Source organism: Humulus lupulus, chromosome 8 (genome assembly GCF_963169125.1).
Source record: "Humulus lupulus chromosome 8, drHumLupu1.1, whole genome shotgun sequence".
Lineage (NCBI taxonomy): Eukaryota > Viridiplantae > Streptophyta > Magnoliopsida > Rosales > Cannabaceae > Humulus > Humulus lupulus.
In genome coordinates this window covers 76,042,983-76,065,247 of record NC_084800.1, presented here as the reverse complement: position 1 = coordinate 76,065,247, position 22,265 = coordinate 76,042,983, and the positions used below count along the sequence as shown (strand labels likewise).

At 32.4% G+C, this 22,265-nt stretch overlaps 3 protein-coding genes across 3 annotated transcripts; 1 reads left to right on the top strand and 2 right to left on the bottom strand.

Moving 5' to 3' along the window:
* Nucleotides 1-1,171: 1,171 nt before the first annotated feature.
* LOC133797854 (tubulin-folding cofactor E) lies at nucleotides 1,172-9,179 on the top strand. The gene is made up of 15 exons (XM_062235935.1): nucleotides 1,172-1,523; nucleotides 1,895-2,065; nucleotides 2,771-2,817; nucleotides 3,712-3,858; nucleotides 4,204-4,278; nucleotides 4,874-4,983; nucleotides 5,281-5,423; nucleotides 5,519-5,580; nucleotides 6,540-6,647; nucleotides 6,733-6,767; nucleotides 7,443-7,508; nucleotides 7,959-8,053; nucleotides 8,128-8,204; nucleotides 8,372-8,449; nucleotides 8,714-9,179. Exons 1-15 carry the CDS (start codon nucleotides 1,229-1,231, stop codon nucleotides 8,810-8,812), a joined length of 1,608 nt encoding a protein of 535 aa, XP_062091919.1. The 5' UTR covers nucleotides 1,172-1,228; the 3' UTR covers nucleotides 8,813-9,179.
* Nucleotides 9,180-9,779: 600 nt separating this feature from the next.
* LOC133797853 (phosphoglucan phosphatase DSP4, amyloplastic) lies at nucleotides 9,780-15,022 on the bottom strand. Its single transcript, XM_062235933.1, has 14 exons — nucleotides 14,888-15,022; nucleotides 14,731-14,800; nucleotides 14,605-14,652; nucleotides 13,728-13,842; nucleotides 13,333-13,409; nucleotides 13,177-13,253; nucleotides 12,843-12,923; nucleotides 12,492-12,624; nucleotides 12,337-12,396; nucleotides 11,714-11,770; nucleotides 11,001-11,096; nucleotides 10,593-10,652; nucleotides 10,383-10,490; nucleotides 9,780-10,182 (listed from the first exon to the last, which is right to left on the bottom strand). The coding sequence occupies exons 1-14, from the start codon at nucleotides 14,911-14,913 to the stop codon at nucleotides 10,054-10,056; spliced, it is 1,137 nt and encodes a 378-aa protein (XP_062091917.1). The 5' UTR covers nucleotides 14,914-15,022; the 3' UTR covers nucleotides 9,780-10,053.
* A 1,391-nt stretch (nucleotides 15,023-16,413) lies between these two features.
* LOC133797852 (SEC12-like protein 1) lies at nucleotides 16,414-20,825 on the bottom strand. Its single transcript, XM_062235932.1, has 10 exons — nucleotides 20,443-20,825; nucleotides 20,234-20,334; nucleotides 18,861-18,990; nucleotides 18,646-18,737; nucleotides 18,200-18,299; nucleotides 18,042-18,114; nucleotides 17,839-17,959; nucleotides 17,638-17,757; nucleotides 17,050-17,120; nucleotides 16,414-16,954 (listed from the first exon to the last, which is right to left on the bottom strand). Exons 1-10 carry the CDS (start codon nucleotides 20,623-20,625, stop codon nucleotides 16,767-16,769), a joined length of 1,179 nt encoding a protein of 392 aa, XP_062091916.1. The 5' UTR covers nucleotides 20,626-20,825; the 3' UTR covers nucleotides 16,414-16,766.
* Between the last annotated feature and the right edge of the window lie 1,440 nt (nucleotides 20,826-22,265).

Genomic DNA, 22,265 nt, shown 5'->3' with positions numbered 1-22,265 from the left:
GTTCCTTTCTCTAAAAATGTAAACCATCAAGAAAGTGGTAATTAACCTAAAAAATAATTTTAGTAAGCTTTCGAAATCTGGCTTTGAATTATGGTGTTATATTGTGAAAAATATTTGGGAGCAAAAAATGTTAGCATTACATTCTTACATGGTGTGATGGTGTTGATAAGGAGCCTATAATATTATTGATGACGATCTTTTGGTCACTGTACAGTGGTGCGACCGCAACAAAGCCTACCATTTCAGTAAGTAGTAAGCTCGTTTGAAAAGAAAACAAACTAAATATAATTCAATTAAAATTGAATGTGAAAAAGGGCTAGGATTTTATTGGAGTTAGGGTGATTCTTAGGGGTGTTTCTATATTTTAAAATATAAAGTGTTTGGATGTAAGTGTTAATTTCTTATAAATTTTTATTGTTTTGTTTGGTAAAATATTTAGTAATAAATATATTTTAAAATTGATAATAATTAGTAATTATACATTGTAATTATACTCAATTCTCATATGGACTATGTAAATTGGAGAGTATAATTAGACTCCTCAATTATCTCCAACTACACAATAACTGAGTAATTACATAATCAAACAAACATACAAAATTGAGTAATTATTATGAATTATATCAAATTTTAATTACAAGTGACTTTTCAAATGAACCCCTTAAAGATGGCTATCATATGCTGATTTGAGGACTTGTGCAAAAAAGATAGTTGGCAGTTGATATTTTTATAGCAGAATGTTTTGGCAATCAAGGCATTTTGAAAATTGAGTTTGATAACAGATTTCGTATTCATTTAATAGGGTGGTTTTAAAAATGATATTTTGGGTCAAGATTCTTTCTCCAGTGACATTTTTATTATGACTGATATTTTTTTATTATCATTCAGTCAGCTTAGTTAGCTTGTTCAATGTAATTTTGGTCTATTTGTGACTGTTATTGCTGACATCTTTGAAACGACCACATTTTATAGCAAGAAAAAATATTTCTATAAGAAAGATTAATGGTAAGAAAAAGGTAATGGTAATTGAAACGTTTTTAAATTTTAATAGAATTTGGATTAAAATGACCACTATGCAAATCCTTTATTTTTTTCGAATTGGATAAATTTTTTTGGACACGTCATTTAAAATTTATTTTATTTTAAAAAAATGGTGAGAAGGCAAATTTTACATTCTACTGTACTGCTGACTACTGAGGCGGAGCAAAGAACAGAAAAGGAAGAAGAGATGCAAGAGACCGAGTTCAGACTCGGTCAGCGAGTTCACTCAGCCGGAGATCCCTGGCGAATCGGAACGGTGAAGTACCTTGGACCCGTCCAAGGCTATTCCGGCAGCTGGGTCGGAGTGGACTGGGACAGTGGGGACGGCAAGCACGATGGTTCCATCAATGGGGTCCGATATTTCCAGGCCAAGTCCGAACGATCCGGCTCTTTCGTTCGGACCCACAATTTGAGTTCCGGCATTTCGTTGATTGAAGCTCTCCGGCTCAGATACCAAGGTGACACGACTAAAGAAGAAGAAGGTATGTTTGTTAATTGTATGATCATTTTCCATTGCTTATTTGGTTGAGGAAATGTGCATTCAATCATTTCATAAGGACAAGTAAACGTTCATTGTTTTTTTTTTTGGCAAGAGCTCATTCAAAAACTTCAGTTTAGTTTCCCATTTAAGATTACGATTATATGCCATTCCAGTTCTGATTTCGGGTTATTAGTTTCCTTATAATAATTTGGATGTAGCAGAATGTACTTACATATATATATATATATTGTAGATATTGATGATTATGTAACTGTAGTTTATAGACAAAGTTTGGCTTGATACTAATGGGTTTTGAGTAAAATCAAGAAAACTAATTAAATGCTCTCTCATTTTTTTTGGGTGATATTGCAGATGAAATGTATGTTCTTTCATCGAGTAATAAACGGGTGTCCATTCAGCTTCTTGGTAAAGAAAAAATTCAAGATAAATTAAGTCGGTTCGAGGAGTTGACTGGTGCATCGCTTTCTTTCTTGGGTGTTAGTTCACCGGGATTCTCTGGTGATACTGGTAGTCTCCTCCCAAGTAAGTTGGAAATAATATTTTTGTTTATTGAGAATTTCGTGTTGCATTTTGATGGATTTCCCTGAGTAGAAGCTTATCAATGGCTATTTGATTCAGCAATAATTACATGTGATGGTATTTATTGTTCATATGCTTGAGCATTTTTAAGCATATAGAATATAGCGGACGTCATTGCAATTCATGAAAGTTTTTGCTGGCATGCTACAAGTTGGTAGTCCTCATATTTGGCTGAGAAGTACTTTTTTTGGATTCTATAAAGCTTATCCTCCTAAGAAATTGTTTGGAATAATTTATTAATTATCATATACAAACTGACCACATTTCCCCCCATTCTACCTAATTTTGTGTATTGCTCTTCTTTGAAGTCTGATTGTGGAAATCTCCTTCCAAAATTCTTGCAACTTATTAATAAACAATGTTTTATGTTGTTTGAGCTCTTTCTCCATGATGATCCTTTAGAATAGGCTTAAAAATGGATTTGATGCATGCAATGCTATATATATACATCAGGTGCTTTGTTTTTTCTTGAACCTCTCTTCTATTTTTAATTTGAACGTTGGCTTTTTATACCTGTTTGCATGGAAGGAGATTACTGGAATCTGATGATGGATTTATGGAGTCATGGTGTTTCCATGTGTGCTTCTGTTGCTATACTCTTCAATGTGCTCAATGCCTTTCAATAAATTTGTATTGCTCTTTTTGCAGATATAAAGGAGCTTGATTTGACTGGAAATCTGCTATCAGACTGGAAGGTTTGCACTAAAAATACCATGTTAATCTCTCTTTTATAATTATTCTTATTCTGCATATTGTTCAGTATTTCTTAAAATATTTCTCAAATTGCTGAACTTATTTGAATCTTACACATCTGCCCTACAAAATAGTAGTTTATCATAATTTACTATTGCTTTTTTAGTAATATAAAAATAAAAAATAAGGCAGGGTTTCTACAATTAATTATATTACAAGATTATTATCTACACTATTGCTTTTTGGGACTTCTTGAATAGGGGTTTTTTTTTTATCAGGAAATTTATCTAAATGTTATTAGAATACCTGCTTCCATGATGCATATTGATAATTTTGATAACTAATTTAAAGTGGGAAAAAAGTAGTAGAAAAGAAGGAAAAGTGGCAGCAGGGATTTAGCTGTTTCACCTTGAAAACTATGTAATGGGTACATAAGAAAATGATTTTGTTACTTCAAATTTGCAGTTTTCTTTTCTTAATACCTGATCACTGTTCGCACTAAGAGGTCGATAAATTACATCAAGATTAAAAGGATTCCTCTTATTCTTCGTTCGGTTCTTCTAAGAACTAATGGGACTATAAGATCAATTGGTCTTTTCACATCACATATTTAGTATATGATTTCCCGTCAAGCTCATATCATTTAAGTTTGGGGTTCTTAGCATTTATGTTTTCTGTATGTGTAGCCATTTGGCATATTTTATGTCAGTATTGTCAACCTGGTCATGGATCTCACCTATTCTGTCTTGTTTTCATCCTCACCTGAGAATTTACATTGGTTTGTGTTTTCACAAAACTATTCTTTGCTTATGTGCACTTTTTATTCTCCAACTTTTTACATCATTGATTGGAACTAATCAACTGTTCCTCACATTGGAATTGATATTTTCTTGCAGGATGTTGGCACTATCTGTAAAGAGTTACCAATGCTTACAGCACTCAATTTGTCCTACAATTTAATGGCGCCAGACATTGTTGGGCTGCCACAACTAAAAAGCATACGCATTTTAGTTTTGAACCATACTGGTGTAAACTGGACAAAGGTTTTCTTCCTACTAGATTTGGCCTTTTCTTTTTGGCTTATGGAGGACTCTAACAAATTGGTGTGGAGAGGAAAAAGAGTCTAGAGTGGCCAAGCAACTGGTTCTGGGACTCAATAAGAAAGACCAAAACACCTCTTGTTTTACCAAAATAATAATAATAAAATTATAAAAGCTGAATTCTGACAGTATCTTTTTTCTCTCTTGAACTTTGCAAAATTACAATATTACTTGCAGATACTATTTTCCCTTATTTTCTTCTATTTATTTGCTACATATATTGTTTTGTTATGACATTTTCCTTGTTTCTGTTATCTTCTTACTAAATACTGTTCCTTAATGTTGCAGGTTGAAATTTTAAAACATTCATTGCCAGCAATTGAAGAGTTACATCTTATGGGAAATAGCATAAACACAATAGATGTATGCATCTTACATTCTTTCTGATCAATATTGTTTCATAAAATAATAAAAAAAAGTATGCATACTTGTAATTTGTTTAGCTAGATTTATGCATGTTATTGTTGTCTTGAAACTAAACATTACAACTTTTTTCCCATTCAATGTTATGGCTTTATGAAACATTAGAACCTCACGTGAATGGGATCTTGTTGAAAAAAATTGCAACAAAACTCTTGTAATGCGAAAGCTAGACCATTAAGATCCAAAGACAACATTTATTATACTGAAAAAGATTGAAAACAACTACTCCTCACCAATAGAAGCCTTGCAGCAAGTTGGTGTTTGTGTGCAATATGAAAGAAGGATAAAAGTATTCTCACAAGGATATCAGTAACTTTTACCATTGCATGGAAGCCAAAATTTGATGCTACTTGGTGATTTCAAAATTCATTTTTTTTATCTTTCCAACAGAAAAAGAAAAGGTTCAATTTTTTTTTAATTAATGTTTGTTTTGGTTCTTCCTGCATATTTCTTTGGTACATTTTCACTTGCTCAAATTTCTAAAGCATCCTGAATTTTGACTGCAAAGCTCTTCCTCTCTTCTTTTGTCTTCCAGCCTCCTTCGTCCTTTACAGTTCAGGGATTTGATTCTCTGCGGCTTCTGAATTTGGAAGACAATTGTATAGCTGATTGGAAAGAAATTATGAAACTTTCGCTGCTGAAAAGGTTGAAAAAAATTTCTATTCTTGAATCCTTATGCCATTGAACAATAGGAGGTTTATTTGTCTGGTTCAGAGGCTGCTGATAAACAAAAAAGAATATAACAGTTGGTTAAAACAAGTTTCTATAATTTAGTCATTCTCCTATTGAACAGTATGTGGTTTATGCCTGTTTAAAAGGCTACTGATAAACAAAAACAATAAAATGGATAACTCTTTAAATCTTCTATGGATGTTTTCTCACTAATTCTTGTACTGTTGCCAAGTTTTCTTGACATCTTTTACATTGTGGTTCTGCGTGTAGCTTGGAGCAGCTTCATTTAAACAAGAACAATTTGAGCTGTATCTCTTACTCAGATGATGGTAGGTTACATGAACTTTCAAGATCTAGTGAATCACATGAAAAAACTGACAAGCCATTTCAAAATCTGTGTTGCCTTCTTCTCGGTAATTTTTCTGAAATCTTTATTTGATACTTGGACTTCTGTTTTGCTGTTTATCTTAGTTATTGTAATGCATATCTTAGTTATTAAATGCTTTAGGAAACAACAATCTCGAGGATCTGGCTTCCATTGATGCACTGAACTTCTTTCCAAAACTAGTGGTAAGAATTTGTAATGCGAACTCTCTTATTGTATTATCAGAAAAACTTAGTTTCAGGGAGATGCATTCAACATGTTGCAATTATTGAATACAAATTCAACCAGTGGCTGTCAGTATTTGAATCAAATTATCCGCTATTATTATGTTCTATATGTTGATTCTATAGTTTTGTTAGGATGATATGTTTTGGCCCTTTATATTTTCTTTTCCTTCTATTGTAAATCACTGGAAGCTCAGCTTATAGATTAAGTTGGTTACAAGTCAATCTTAACATGGATTATATGATAAGTTTCTGTTATGTTTTTTTTCCCTTCCTAAGGTTAACTTTGAAGAATTTTCAAAATTTTATATCTTCAAGGTTTGATACTTTGACTGTTAATTTTTTTTCAAGAAACAGTTAGTAGTTACCTATTTGTAAAATTAGCCCAGATATTGTTGAACCCCAGACATCTTACACACAACGCATGCACCCCACCAATTGAGCTAGACTCAAGTGGCTACCTTGAATGCTTTCGCACTGCCGACTAGATGTTTAGCCATCTATTAATTGAAATAAATAATAGAAATTTAAAGTTGATAGAAAAAGAATTTACTGAAAAGCCAATAGATGTAGTTGTGTGTGTGTGTGGTTATCTGATTACCCCTGGCTCAAATAAATCTATGAAATTTGTTTTTGAAAAAGAGACGAAGGTCACATGTCCATGAGTGGCCTCCCCCCAAGTTTATTAAAAGCCCTCACTTATGGCGGAGGAATACCTTGACTAAAAGTAGACCTACTGCAAGATGACTAGCAAGGTTTGAAATAATTATGCTTGGTATAATGTTTGAAACAATTTGTATTGCACATTATGCAAGAGACTTTGGACAAGAGATAATTGATGAGCCAAAACATATTAAGTTGAATAACATTCAATATGTGGTTGTTGATGGCCCTCTAATTGCCCATTTTGTGTATTAAAGGATATACGGCTCTCTGACAATCCAGTAGCTGATCCTGGAAGAGGTGGCGTACCAAGATTTGTTTTGATTGCACGTTTGGCTAAAGTTGAAGTTCTGAATGGGAGTGAGGTAAATTAAGTATCCCATGTATTCCACAACCACATTATCACAGTAATGTGAGAAATTTGATGGCCTAAACTTATGATCCTTTCAGGTTAGGCCTCGTGAAAGAAAAGAGTCTGAGATTCGGTTGGTTTTTCCTTCGGACTTAATCTTTCAGTTGACCTCTTACACTATAAATATGCTTTTTATAGTTTATCACTTGCTCATAGGTTTGTCTGGTCCTATATATGCAGAATTTGAGAATAATTCCTCATTACTGCTAGCATTTATTTAATTATAGTTTCTTTGTTGTCCTGCTGAGTTGTGCTCATTGGTTTCTCCGATGAAAGTGTCCTGAGTTGGCTCTTAAGTTTGACAACCACATGGTCCTGGTCTATGCTTTTACTCTTTAAGATGAGGGCATGTGAGTATGACATGTCTTTCTGGTTTAGTGAAAGAAAGTGAAGCAACTTTATCATAATTAGACACACTAATACTGCTATTTGGGTGTTTCTTTTATTTATTTTGGTTCAAGGAAAAACATGTTAGGAAGTTTAATAGTAGAGTAGCATTTCCGCATTTCTGTGCCATTTTGGTGATTAATAATAGATTTGTTCCCAGGATGTGTAGTCACAAATTTGTGGTATGTGCACTCTTAATTCCCAGGGATATTTTAACTAGTTTTTATATGCATCGATTTGCGTCACTGAGAATTTGGAAATAATAACATGTTTTGAATGGTTCTGCATTAATCTTCATACAGTTATTGGTTTGGGGAATGTGATGTGCTATTGTCTCATAACGAAATTATTTTTCATGAAGGTATATCCGCTTAGTGATGTCAAAGATGCAAGGCAGTCCAGAAGATGTCCAGCGGCTTCACCCTAGGTAACATTGTTAAGATATTTTTCCTGCAAGCCTCTGCCAACTGCATAATTTTCTTGATTATATTTGTGATATAGTTGAAAAGGTATGTAAGGACCAATCTTGGTAGCTTTGATTTACATTTATATTAAAATTGATACAAATGCAAATCAAAGCTACCAAGATTGTTTCTTTTACTTGGCTAAAAGCCCAAAGGAAAAACCATGGGTATGGCCAACAAATGTAATCCATTATAATAAAATGTTTTTACAAGACTCAAAGCTAGAACTTAAATGTTTACCATACTAGCTATATCTAGCCCTGAGGCTCCTAGACTATGATATTTAAGCACCTTGGGTACTGAGGTTTTAGGAATGGATTTTACTAGGATTCACCAAAAAAGTGATGAGACTTGTTAGTTTTGAATCAGTAAGTATGATGTTGTCCCTTAATGTTGATCTAACTTCACTACAGGTTTCTCGAGCTTAAAAAATTTCATGGAATTGAAGATGAGAAACTTTCTTCAAGTGGGACGGCAGGCCCTCAGAAAATGGCTTCTGGGCTTCTATGTACGAGTTTTAGATTTAAAATCAGTTTCTTTCACTCAAAAAATGAATACTAAACTCAATCTACAATTTGGCAGCCATCATTCTTAAATGTGTTGGAGCATCTATTGGAGAGAAGCCCCTACTTACAAAGAAGCTCCCAGGCACCACAACGGTCTAATCCCAATCTTCTCGTTTTGAATTTCTGTTGCTTTTCTATTTTCATTGCGTTTAATTCCTTTTTGGGGTATTGGGTTGAGGGACTAGGGGAAATCGCTTGTCAGGGCAGACGAGTCTTCTCAGTCTGTAAATGGCTAAATTAATTTCTTTGATTAAAATTAGGTTGGCAAGCTAAAGATCCTTTGTGAGAGCTTTTTCAAGTTGAAGTCTGTAAAGCTGAAATTGTATCTTCAAGAAGAGGTAATTTTCACTCACACTTTCTCCGAACTATAACTACTTTCTCCAATTATTAATAAATAACTATTCATCGGTTGCTGGATTTGGTGCTTCATTTCAATTTTTTTTATTTGTCTTTGTGTATGTGTGGAGAAGAAACAATATGTTCTATTATTGATGTTTATGATGTTTTAAAAATTCTGGTACTTATGGAGTATTTTTAACTTCAAAATTATACAACACTAAGACCATTTAAAAAAACAAAGTAAATTATGCTATTATTTTCAGGGTTCTCCTTTGCCAATATTGCTGGACGATGAAATGGCATCTCTACTGGATGTTGGTGTTGGCAATGAATCAACCATACTTGTCGATGAAGAGAGTTAAACAGAAACTATATCCAACCCTGTGTGCAACGACAACTTTTTCCAATTTGCCTTATTGCCTCCTAAGTTTGCTCAATCGAGTTTACTTCCTTTTTTCACTTTTTGTTTTAGTACTAATTTTGGAGTACAGCTCAATCATAGATTGATGAGCATGATAGTTGTCAAAAAGACATGGTTAAGGCCAAAAATTTAGCCCCAAGAGGTGCTAGTGAGTTGGAAGCCATTGAAAATCCTAATTAGAAATCTTCCTATTCTATTATTACACATTTTTAGCTACCAAATATGATTTTTGGTGGAAAGTTTTATTTTGGAATTGATGAAGTTATATTTTTTTGGAAAATACTTTTAGTCCGGATGATTAACTTGCACTCCACATGTCAATACTTTGTATTTCTTACTCAAGTGGGTTGGCGAAATTTATAATTATAAGTAGGGTTTATACTTTTTTTAACTTTGTGTTATCTAACAACACAGTTGTTAAACAAAATGATTTTGTTTTTGTTTTAAATTGTTAGTTTGTTAAATTATTTGTAATTTTAGATCAAAATTTTACAAAAATATATGGTCCAAAAAATCACTTGTCAAAACATAGGGTTTGGACAAAACACGAATCCAAAAATGTATAAACCTATTAGTAAGAAAATAATCATTTATTAGTAATGAGAATCCATTGCAATTACAAATTGGATTGGAGTACCAGTAACCTATAACCACTCATTCTTCATCCAAATTGAAAATTAAATTGGCAAGTCATGTAAAGCCTTGCTATTGGGAAATGGTTAGAAGATAAGAAACATCACTAACCAAATCATTCACAACAAAGTGTAGTTAGGAATAAACAAAGCATCAATTTCAACTTCATATGGTAGCTGTATGCCAACATCTTGGTCAAGCTTAGGTAAAATATAAAAGTATCTTTATCCTTTAAAAAAGTATTAATAGAAACCGAGACTATATCAAACAAGGCATTACTCAAAGATATTTCTTGTATTCCAAAAGTTGCAAGCATTGGTTAAATTAGTAACACTAGTCTTATTATCATTATTCAACGAGATCATTCCCTTTTTCCTTTTGAGTTGATCATGCTTATTCCAATTATGCTACATACAACACCTATATTCATAATTTCTTCCCACCAAAAAAAAGAAATAAAAAACTACATATATCTTGAGAATACAACTGGGAAGAACAGAAATTATTTGGTACTCTACATGATGCAGGGTTTGTCAGATTCGTACTATTCTATTCATCACTAGCATTAGTTTCCAAGAACTTCCTTATGTTCTCTCTTTCCTCTGTTGTAAGATCAGAATCCTCAAACAACCTCTTTCGTAGGGATGCACTAGCACTACCTGAATCATCACCAAAAACCTGTACACCAAATTTTAATAACCACTTACCACATGACATGGTGGTAGACAAACATTTGTAAACATGTGTTAGGCCAAGAAAGCCCTTTAAGAAGACAAATCTATCAACGCTTTTCATGCACAAAACCAGAGCAGGCAGAGCTTATTTAAAGAGTTGAGTTTTATTAATCAGCTTTTTTTAAAAAACATAATTGAGCTTACTTGAACATAATTGTTGACATGGCCATCCTTGTTGGGAGTTTTAATCAGTTCATTTCCATTGGTTATCCATTCACCATCGACAATGTACTTGTACTCGTACTGTCCTTCCTGTTGAATATAAAGGGTAAGATTCAATATTATTGCCTTTCTAGGAAGGGGGTATTATGCAAGTTGATATGATTTGGAGATAGATAGTGTGCGGCTACTTACGAACAGTTCCCTCTTTAGAGTCCACAGACCCTGTTCCTCATCAAAATTTAGAGGCATTCTCTGAAAATTATCAGAAAACAAGTGGATGAATAACTGAGATACCGAACACCATAAGAATGTTTAAATAAATAGAATATTCACCAGGGTTCCATTCCATCATTTTTACTGTCCAAAAGGAGGAAATAAAGCTTCCATATAAACTATGATTTTATTTTATGCATAGAAAATATAGTCTTCGGTTTAGTTGATTTAATGACATACATTATTCACGTAATATCTCCAGAGAGAGTGCATTCTAGGCATGCAAATTTTATGGCAGGTATATCTAATTTCCCCCGGCACAACACTAATCTATAACTTCCATATGAGAATAAGGGTCAAAAAAGGTGTCTAGAAAAAGATAATTACCTGACCCCATCCAATATCAAGTCCAGATACTTCCACCAGAGAGCAATTGTTATCTTTCCATGTCAAGGTAACAGTTTTCTTGTTTAGGCCTGTAAGCTTTTAGAAATAACACGTGTAAGCTTGTAGCAACTTCTTTTTGCACACACACACACAGAGATAGATAAATAAACCATTATCTTTGGCAGATATTAACTGTTAGGGAACTCCATAACTCTCTTCAAAAGTTGTCCTATCATTACACATGGGGAGATAGTATTTCAGTCCTAATTTTGGTATCCACACGTGATGTTTCTAAAAGTTTGGTCCTATACAATTTTCAAATCTGGATATTAACTTCTTTGAAAAGATAAAAACTCATTTCTTAATCATATCTATAGCCTTGAACAACTACCAATACAGGACACGTTTTCTTGGACAAAAGTCTATTTCCTGTTCCTGTTAGTTGCACGTGATTAAGTCTGCATTTTTAGCAGTTCACGTATTATTAGTAACCAGTAAAGTAAAACTGCTGAAACCACTAAGAAAACTGCGTACACTTGTCTTTTAGTAATCACAAAAATTCATGTAATACAAAATGAATTCTTTTACTTGATCTTCATAAGGAATTTATACAAGGAGAATAGCAATACAAAACACGAACATATACAACACCTATTTAATAAGAGGTCCTGAAAATTTAGTTTTGATATGATAAGAAAATGAGAGGAACTCACAATATCAGCAGTTGCGCTTTTTATAGCATCCACTTTAGGGAAGCATGGGCGTTTGCTCTGCAAGAGAACCAACACTATCTGCTTCAGAGACTTACTCAAACCATAATATAATATTGTTTTTTATTATAACTTCATAAGAAGGTGATGAAGATAGACATAGTATTCAAATCTATTAATCATAATTACCAACTCCTAAGCCATTACCAAATATAGGCTCGGTTACTTTTTGTATACAACATGCACCCAGCACATTTATGCGTGCATGTTTGTGGGATGTGACAATCGACGACGATTTATAAGAGATTGTTGGATACTATGCGCAGTAGATGGAAGATGCCTTCTATAAGTAGCTACTAAAGCAGCACACACTCTCACATTTGGATTCTTCCAATACAAAATATTGCATCAGTTGAAAATTTTATTAAATTTTTTTACTTATAAACAAATTATTAACTACAAAATGGCATGCAGATCGTGAAATTCAGCATGCAGAAACTTCAGGATAACATATGTAATTCCCGAGTTTCCAAATAAAAACAATTGGTAGCATTTTCAAGTAGAAAAAATAATTTTAAACAAATGGATGCATCATATCATAATAATGAAATGGAATAGAAAGTTACCAGCAGCAATTTCAGAGCTTCGTCTAGTTTATACCCCTGAACCCAGAACATATATGCTAACTGTGATAAGAAAGAGCCTTTTAGTAAACTCAACATAACAGCCTGCAAGGACTATATACACATTCATATCTTGTGAAAAGAACTGAAACGCATACCGCAGTAGCAGGAGCTCGTCCCATTCCAGCAGTACAATGTATATAAGTCACACCTCCATTTCGGTTTACAGCCTGGTATAATTTGCTGACAACAGCTGGCAGCCGCACCCGTAAATCATGTGCATCAAAGTCTCTGATAATTAAAACATTAGCCTGTGGGGTAAACCAAAGAAATAAAGAATACAGACAGATAATCATTCATAACAAAAAGACAGTTCGCTTTTTTGACTCAAAAGGGTAAGGTTCAAAAAGATAAGCAACAAATTAGTAAGAACTGACTTATAAAGTCAATGATAAGTAACAAATTAGTCATGCTTTAGAAACAAAAAGATAGTGTTTTTACCAACTAACCTTATCTCAGCTCGCAAGTGCTCAATGTCATGAAATGTACTGGCATACTCCTGTATAGCTCCAATATCTACCCCAAAATATCTGAAGGTAGCAGTAAAGGATCCATAGCAATTTTTTAATGGCTGAAATAAACCCTTGAAGTTGTTTCAAATGATCATAACCACACAATATAATCCATGCATATGAATATACATATATCCATACATACAAAGACCCATTCCATTACTGTTGAATTTTTTATTAACATGGCTAATACAAGCTTGTGTCTGAAAGATCACCACACATATAATGCATTCAATACTTAAATAAAATAGTAACACTGTTTTTAGGATACTCCAAATCTGGATTTTGTTGCAAGCAAAATATAGTTTTTACTCCAATTGCACGAAGCTTGTCAACATCATGAGGGGTCTGTGATTCAGGAAAAGGGTTAGATCACTATTTTTAGGAATAATGTTAGAATTTGTAGTTCACATTTGAAAAAGATCACCTGTAGGCATGACCCCACGATCAAATCTGGACGGATGAAATTGTAGTTCATTCCCAATTCATGTCTATAAGTCAGAACTGCATCACATCATGTTAAAAACAGTAATAATCAGCTACAAATTTAAATCTTGATGTGTAATAACATTAACATACTAAAATAAATAAAGCATGGAGAGAGGGATCATTAACATCTTTTGAACCACCAAGGTAACAGAGTAGACAAATGCTCATAGACTTGATCAAACATTCAGGTCGTTCAACAAAAAAGTATAGTTTTAGCCAAACATTTTCACAACTAACATGCAGCCTCCAACATATAAAGACAGTATCTAACCACCAAAATTTCCATTAAGCTTCCTCAAATTTAAACTACAACATAAGAATAAGTGAGCTTACCAGCACCCATTGCCGCTGTCATGTTGTGACTATATGTCTCAGATAGTTCCTCCTCTACATCGGCCCCACTGGCACTGCCACTCATCTCAGCGCTAGATGTGGAACCAGAAGTTGCCTGCAGACAAACCACAAGCTTCTACATAAAATGGTACCCAATGAGACTAATAGCTTCAATCAATACTTCTTACCAAAAATCAAACTACTACTTCATCCACAAATTATAGCTAAACTACAAATCAACACGAACATACTTGCACATATAATATGATAAGAACAGATATAAATTGCCTACTCACAACACAATCGTAAGATTAGAGAACAACGATTAAAAAAAATTAAGAAATAAAAAATTCCCAAGCCTGAATTAGTAAAATGTATGACAAACATTATATCTAATTCATACCAGTGACATAACTACAAATGGGTAGTGATGGACACTTTCAGGAACTTGAATGGAATTCTTACAAGAACTGGGAACTATAAAGTCAAAAAAGAAATGGAGGAGATATATCTAAAGCTTTACACAATAAGCTATATATATAGTTAGTCAAACTCACATTGGCTTTCCAAGCACACCACAGATAATAAATTAGAAAAATAAATAGATAAATCATTTTGGATCAGAAAATTGGATATTTAGTGACAACCTTGTAATACCACTAAATACTTAAATATCTATTTTTTTTTAAATTTGAGATTAGAAAAATGCAGCAGGTATACCATATTCCATACAAACCACTTTTCTCTCTAAAAAATGGCAAAAAGTCCCACTAACAACATAATCAATCTTATGCTACGCATATAAAAAAGAAAATTAAAAAGTACTAGGCATCACTTTTAATTACGCTTTTTTTTTGTTCATTCAAAAGAGACTTACCTTGATAGCCATACTTCTTCGGGGTAGATCAGTCGTATTGATCACTCTCTACATAAAACATCCAAAAAAAAACTGATAAGTATACGGATGAATTATCAACATATATACAAAGTGAATGAGAAATACCAGAGTATTAATGTGGCCAAAAGGCTTTCTCCGATGAGAGCTCGGGCCTTGGAGAAGCAAAGCTGATGATCTGAAATCGGAATCAACGAAAGACAAATATATAAATGTATACATAGTTATAGAAATGGAAGATAATGGAGATGAAGTGAGAAAACACCTTGGAAGGCTCTGAAGGCAATTCATATCTGATCTCGCGCAGCAACCAAAATATCTGAGCTCTGAAACAGAGAAAAGGAGAGAGAGAAGAAGAAGAAGAAGAAGAGTCGCAGTGTATTTTTTTTTAGTGGCTATTGCTTATCGGGCATATATATATATATATAATAAGATATTTATATATAATAAGGGGGTAGATAATGAATTTTTTTTTTTTTATGAACGGTTTTTTATTTTTTTAATGTTAATTTTAACGGAATATTTTTATATTTAATAGAATATTTTTATATTTAATCGTCATTTGTAAACACTTAAATTTAAATAAAATAAAATAAATAATTAAAAAAATTAAAATAAGATATTTTTGATATATTTTACAATAATAATTATTTAAAAATAACAAATAATTAAATAAATTAAAAATATGATATTTTAAAGATATTTTACAATAATAATTATTTTTAAATAATAAATAATTAAAAAATTAAAATATAATATTTTTGAGATATTTTACAATGATAATTATTTAAAAATAATAATATCATAGATTTTATAACTTAAATAAAATTTAATTAAATTTAAACTCACTTATTAAAATAATATCATATTAAACATATAATATAATCTATTAGCAACAAATTATTATTTTTTTTTTAAAAAAAACTAGTAGAAACTTAAATTTAAAATCCACGTGTAATATTTAATATTACATTAAACATATAATATGTAATCTCTTGTTGTAAGTTTCAAATTCAAAAACTAGAACAAACATAAACTTAAACAAAAATAAATAAATTATTTAATTAAAATAAAATATTTATTTCAAAATTTATATGAAATTAATATAAATATAATAAAAATAATTAATAAATTCTATAAATGTGTTGTTTGTATCTAATATATATATATATTTTAGTGACGCGAAACATTTATTGATATTTTGTGTTGAATTGAGATATTTATTATTAGGAAATTCGACGTATAATACGGATCTGTCTCGCCATTCGGAATATGTCATACAGCACCATTTTTAGAAACATTTTTTTTTCGACTTTTGCTTAAAATCAATTTTCACCCAATATTACATATTATTAGAATTTAGACTACTTCACAAATAAATAATAAATCAATTTTGTACCTATACAAGTTTTGTAACACGACACAACTATTTTAAAAAATAATAATAATTCAAGACAGTATTGTTTATTCGTGTATATACAGAGCACTATACATATGAGCCAATTACAGCTGTTTTCATGTAAAAATTCACAACTTTAAGATTGGAGAGGAGATGAATAAAATCACCTAGAAAGTGTAAAATCAGACAAGATATTTTAGGCATTTGTTAACATTTTCAAAGAAAACAAAAACTTTATCAAGATAAATCAACTATTACATACAGGCATACATTATTGTGAAAAGAGTAACTAAAGCATGAACCACAAATACAGAACAAAGCGTCATGAATAGATTTTGTTTCAAGTCCTCAAAATAATATGTATACAAATACGAGAATAAAAAGACTAAAAGAGTCCTCAACTTAAGATATTTTTTTAGGTTTGCAACTTTAGACTTCCTTTTTACTAGTTCAAGTGGGCTCTACTACAATACGGCCGAAAAGAAACAAACAGACAAATAACATAAAAAAGCAAACACTTGTATGCTCAAAATTTCGAGCAAGTTCAGCTTTGTACTTCCAAAATCGTTGCATTTTCTGAGGTTTGTAAATTAAATGAATCGACTGAGGAAAAAAAATTGTAGAAGCAGCTTTGATTTTGCAGCATGTTCCAGTTGCAATCAAAGAAAGAAAGAAAGAAAGACCTATAATGTTAAAGATATAATCCTTCATTGTACAATATGTGGAACAGAGTCGTGGAAAGTTATCACATATCTACTGGACCAAATGGATCCTCTGAAGACTGTGAATCACCGAAAAAAGTATTATACTTGGTTGCTGCTGCTTGATTTTTCTCAGGAAACTGCCAAAATGAATCTGAGTTCTGCATAAATATGTAAAATGCCAGAGCAGAAGCCAAAAATAGTCCCAAGAGCATCAAATAGATTTGCCATTCTGCACATTTTTGGAGAGAGCATTAGAAAGGGTCCTTTTGAAGAAAAAAAAACAAACAGCACACACACATTAATGAGAGAGAGAGAGAGAGAGACCTTTCCAATCTACTGGAACATTTAGCTTAGTTGCCACAGCTCCCCATTCATTAGAAGTAGTAAGAACAACCCTGCAAAGAAAAGATAAAAAGTGAGTTCAAAAGCAGAACTATTGAAAACAATATCCACAATTTAAATCAGTAACTTCAAAAGAGATTCTCTAATTCAGTCATAGTAAAAGGTGTCACTGTCCTCTTTTCGAATGATATATATTATATATAGAACCCGCTGTAACTAATTAAGAACAAATATCAGTTATTATTTAAGCACTTGAAAGTAAGAAGCATCTTTGAAATTTAGGTAGTAATTTTCTGCTCACAAGATGAAAGACAAATTAGCAACTTAGAGGAAACTCCAGCATATGGACACCAAGCTCTATAGTTCAAATCTTGTATTACAATAACCTTACATGCATGATGCACTATCGCACTTACCTATAACAAACATACTAAAACCAAATTAAAGAAGTTCTGTTTTGCAAAACATTTCTTTTGCCTCTTAGCATTGATTGATGAATTCCTTAACTTAACAAATCAAAATAATCAACACTCGTGTCCATTAACGATGAGCCTATCCAGTTGGTCTTACCTTTCACTGGGACAAAACTCTAGTGTTTCAATACATGTCCCCAGATGTAGCCTTCTACTCCAGTGGCAGATCGCCATCTTCTTTATATCAACTACACATATATCTCCATCTTTGCTTCCCCTACAAGTAATTGAGACGACGTAAGAACCCTTAACACTCAAAGTTCCAAGTAAACAAAGCAGTGTAGTTTTAAGCGCTTACAGAGCAAGATATTTCCCATCCTTGCTGACGGACATTATGGAAGCAGGCTTTTTAAGTAGCCTCTTATGCCCAATTCTATTCCATGTACTTATATCCCAAACTGCAATGACTACTTTATCACCTGATAAAAGAATACACACATTCTTAAATGACAAGAATTAGCAAGAAGCATGAACAATATCTACTAAAAGAAAGTGGAAAACCTTTTTGAACAGTGCAAAACAGAAATGGCTTCGTCCCATCCTTAGAAAACCGGCATAGTTGAATGTTTTCCTCCTGCAGAAAACAAAAATCTATAACATACAGAGATAGGAAATAAATCAGCCTGCTAACAACCAAAATTCAAATAAAATAAACATACTGTGTTGCGTGTTAAAGTTGTTAGGGGATAGCCATCTTCCGTCTTCCATATTCTTGCGGAGCCATCTGTTGATGTCGAAACTAAAAACTCTGAGTCTAAGCTGGAAAGTGAAAAGAAGGCGAGAGTTAGAGCTGAAAAAAGACAATTGTTCATCAAACACTTCCATTCACACAAAAATATTGAAAATTCACATAAAAAGAAACCAGGTTTCACTGATTCTTCGTTCAGTTAAAGAAACAAACAATAGAAGATTAATGCCTTTATCACACAACCATACATTGAGTTTGATGTAAAGAAGCACATTTATTCCCATGCCTCAAACAATCATGATTGTCCAAGCATAGGAAAATTAAAATTATCCACATTGGTATCTGTTGCACATGAGCAACCTTAATCAAAGTGCAAATTTGAAGAGAAGGCACAAAATAAAAGAAAAGATGTTGTACCTAAAATCAATATCATGAACTGATTTGTGTGCCTTTGGTTCATCTAAAATTACGCGAAGACTTGGCCATGCAAAAATTCTTAGATGTCCATCCTGTACATTATCACTCATCAGATCAAGTTATATGCTAGAATAAATGTGTAAAACTGAAACATTTCAGCCAAACAATGATAGAATGCATGAGATAGAAACTAGAAATTGCAGATTATTACTTACCACACCACCAGTGGCAAGTTTAGAACCATCAACACTAAAAGCTACACATTTCTGAGGCCCAACACCTTCAAGAGGTGTTAGCTTTCTTGCCGAGAGCTTTGCATTTGAGTCTCGACCATACTCAAACAATCTGCAAATTAATTAACATAAATGAATTATACCACAATAATATTCTGTACAAAGGTATAGGGACAACAAGAACACTAAAAAGCACTGAATAGCCAGACGTTGATGTTATGCAATCTCCGAAAAATACTTTTAAAATTAGAAAAAGCTAGGCTCAAAAGTACCCAGCAACAGCAGGAAAAAAAGGGAAAGAAACAATCGGATGACCAAAGCAAAGAAAGAAAGAGTGGAAGAAGGTTCAAAAGAGTGGCACGTGTCTTTTGTCTTTTCCTTGCAACAAAGTGGAATTGACATTTCTGTGAAAGACAATACTAAAGCCTTGTTCACAACATTTTTATTTTCAGTTTCTTTATGTACAAGAGCATAATGAGCAGCCCAGATCTTTTCAAGATGTTGCTTGAGAACATCACCACTATTCTTCTTTACTTTTAAAAACAAAATAAAATTATTCCCAAGCAATTATTAAAACTCATATAATTCAAGAGTGTTCAAGATCCAAACCAGTCCAATCCAAATTGACCGCCACAGATCGGATATCCAATAAAAATTAGAATGGATTACATGAATTTTGAAAGCTAGTTGGATAGGTTTAGTTGGAAATTATATGTTTAAAAATCCAACTAAAACTGAACCAATTCAATTGCATATAACAATACAAGTTTTTCTATATGATAAATGAACATTTGTACTTTAATACAATATACACATAAATCAGTTTATCAATATGCTCAACATTAATTGCTGTTGCTCTATATTCTCAACTGTTTATATTTAAAATCGGTTAAATAATGTCTAAAGATTAGGGTTTTAGGATTAAAATTTGGAAAAAGACACAAAATTAGTAGGCTGAAAGTTTAAACAAAAAATCCAAATACGAAATGAATTTGATAATGCACATAAGTTGGATTGGATGATTAATACTTTTAAATGACCTAAAATTGAATCAAATAAAACAAAGACCAAAATAGAACGAATGATTTGAAGGTAGTTGGTATTGGTACTTCTTTATTTGTATCTAAAGTTGATCGTGTATTCAAACAAAGCAGGAACCAAAAAAAAACAGTAACCCATTTTCAGAAATTGCTCCCCAACAAAAGTCCCAACAACATTTTCATGAAATGCACAAATTTCAATCTCAACCTAACGAATAATACGAGTTAAGTACATATAGTAATATATAATATAATTGGAGGCAAAACTTAGATAACAATAATATGTTTAAAATGTTTGATTGGAAAATAACTCACTTGCAGCCACCATTAGTTGTAGAGCACAAAATATCCTCTCCACTCGGATGCACCGCAATCGAGACCAAATCACCTTCCACTTCTTCCATCACATACTTATCCTGAGAAAATAATAATAACAATAATCAAAACAACTATTCCCCAAAAAAAAAATTACACACACAAACACAAAAAAAGAGTGCATTTTTATGTTGTGGAGAGAAAGAGACCAGAGGAGAAGAAGAGAGAGAAGTGGTCTTAGGATCAAAGGAGAAAATCTCGAGCATAGAAGGCGAAGCATCTCCTCGCTTCCTAGACCTCCCCAAAACCACCAGGTTGACATTTTCGGGTCTTCGGATCCACGAACCGCAACTCACCGGGCCCTTATCCGAGCCGCCACCGCCGACCTCCATCGAAATTTAATATCGATAAAGCTGATTTTCTGCTCTGTTGGATTGATCACAACACAACTGTTTCCGAGAATTTCCGTAGTGTACCGCGAAAGAAACTGGTTTTGATTTTGCGAATTTTATAGGAGTAAATAATTAGGCCATAGTGTTAAGGGGGGAGAGGTACAACCATGTACAGCAGGCAAATGGGGTGGACTTTGACAAGGTACAAGTTGTGTTGTCTGTAACTGTATGTGTATTAGGTGGGTCCCACTGGCAACACAAGAGGGATTAAACAATAGTCAAAGTCAACGACGCTGGGGGTGAGGAAAGGGTTTATGCAGAGGATATTCGCTCGCGAAGGCTTAGCAGAGGATATTCGCTCGCGAAGGCTTACAATACAGCGAAGGAGGGCGGTATTTCCTGCGCTGCACATTCTCGCACTCCACGTAAGTCCGGCCTCGCCTTGCTGACACTTTGTAAGTTTTTTTTTTTATCATTACTTCCTAATTTTGGGAGTAAATTATTTGCTTTTTTTCAAACTAATGGTCAAATTTTCTATTTTAGTACAACATATAATTATAAATAATTGACGTGGATTTTTTTTCTTTCTCTATTTTTTTTTAAATTTATAGGGTTTTATTATAAAAATTTGAGTATACAAATTTTTTAATTATCAAATCAACCCCTTAACGTGGTTTGATTTAGAGGGGGGAAAATATGAAATGACAAACATTCTTAATTGAATAATAATTTAGATGGAAAAGTGATTTATTTTTCTTTAAAATATCATGTGAAAACAAAACTAATAATAAGGGGACGACTTGAAACATTTAACAATGTTAAATATTGTAAAAATAAATCAAATTAAAAATTGTAATCCGCAAGGTATGATGGTAGACTTTGGGTTTAAAACTTAATTAAATTTTCAAAAATTAAAAGTTGACCAAACTTTAGTAAGAAATTCCATCAAAAGATGTGACACTAGTTAAGATTGATTAATTAATTTTGATTTGCATGTTACTATTCGGGATATGTTGTATATTTTAGGTGATATTTAGTTGGTTGTAATCACAGGTAGTCATAGTGGAAATGGTCCTATATAAAATTTGTTACTTTTAAAAAATTTATATTTAAAATGATATTTTAAAAAATTTTGGAGTCTTTAAACAAGAAAAAATGATATTTTTCAAAAAATTAAGCATCGTTATGTGGAGGCCTTAGGTACAAACCAGGCCTGGTTGTAATAGAATTGAAAGAAATAAAATGGAAACTATATTTTTTCTATTATTTTGTTTGGTTGTTTTGTAAAACATTAGAATGTTGTTTAAATTGAATAATTTTTCTATTATTTTGGTAGAATGGGTACTCCTTACAAAAGTGGAAGGAAAAGTCATTCTAATACAAATATTTTTATTTTGTGTACACATATTAATTTTATTATATTCCATTCATATTCTTATGGTCATTTTCATTCTTATTTCATTATTTACTTTAATCCCAACCAAATATAACCTTGGTGTGATGCCAAAAATGGTTTTGAATAAAAATGATAATAACTATCTTGTATGGTATAGGACTATCTAACCAGAATTTGTGTTTTCCATTAGATTTAACACCACTATTTAATAGAAACTATTATCCATATTTTTCACATTGGATAC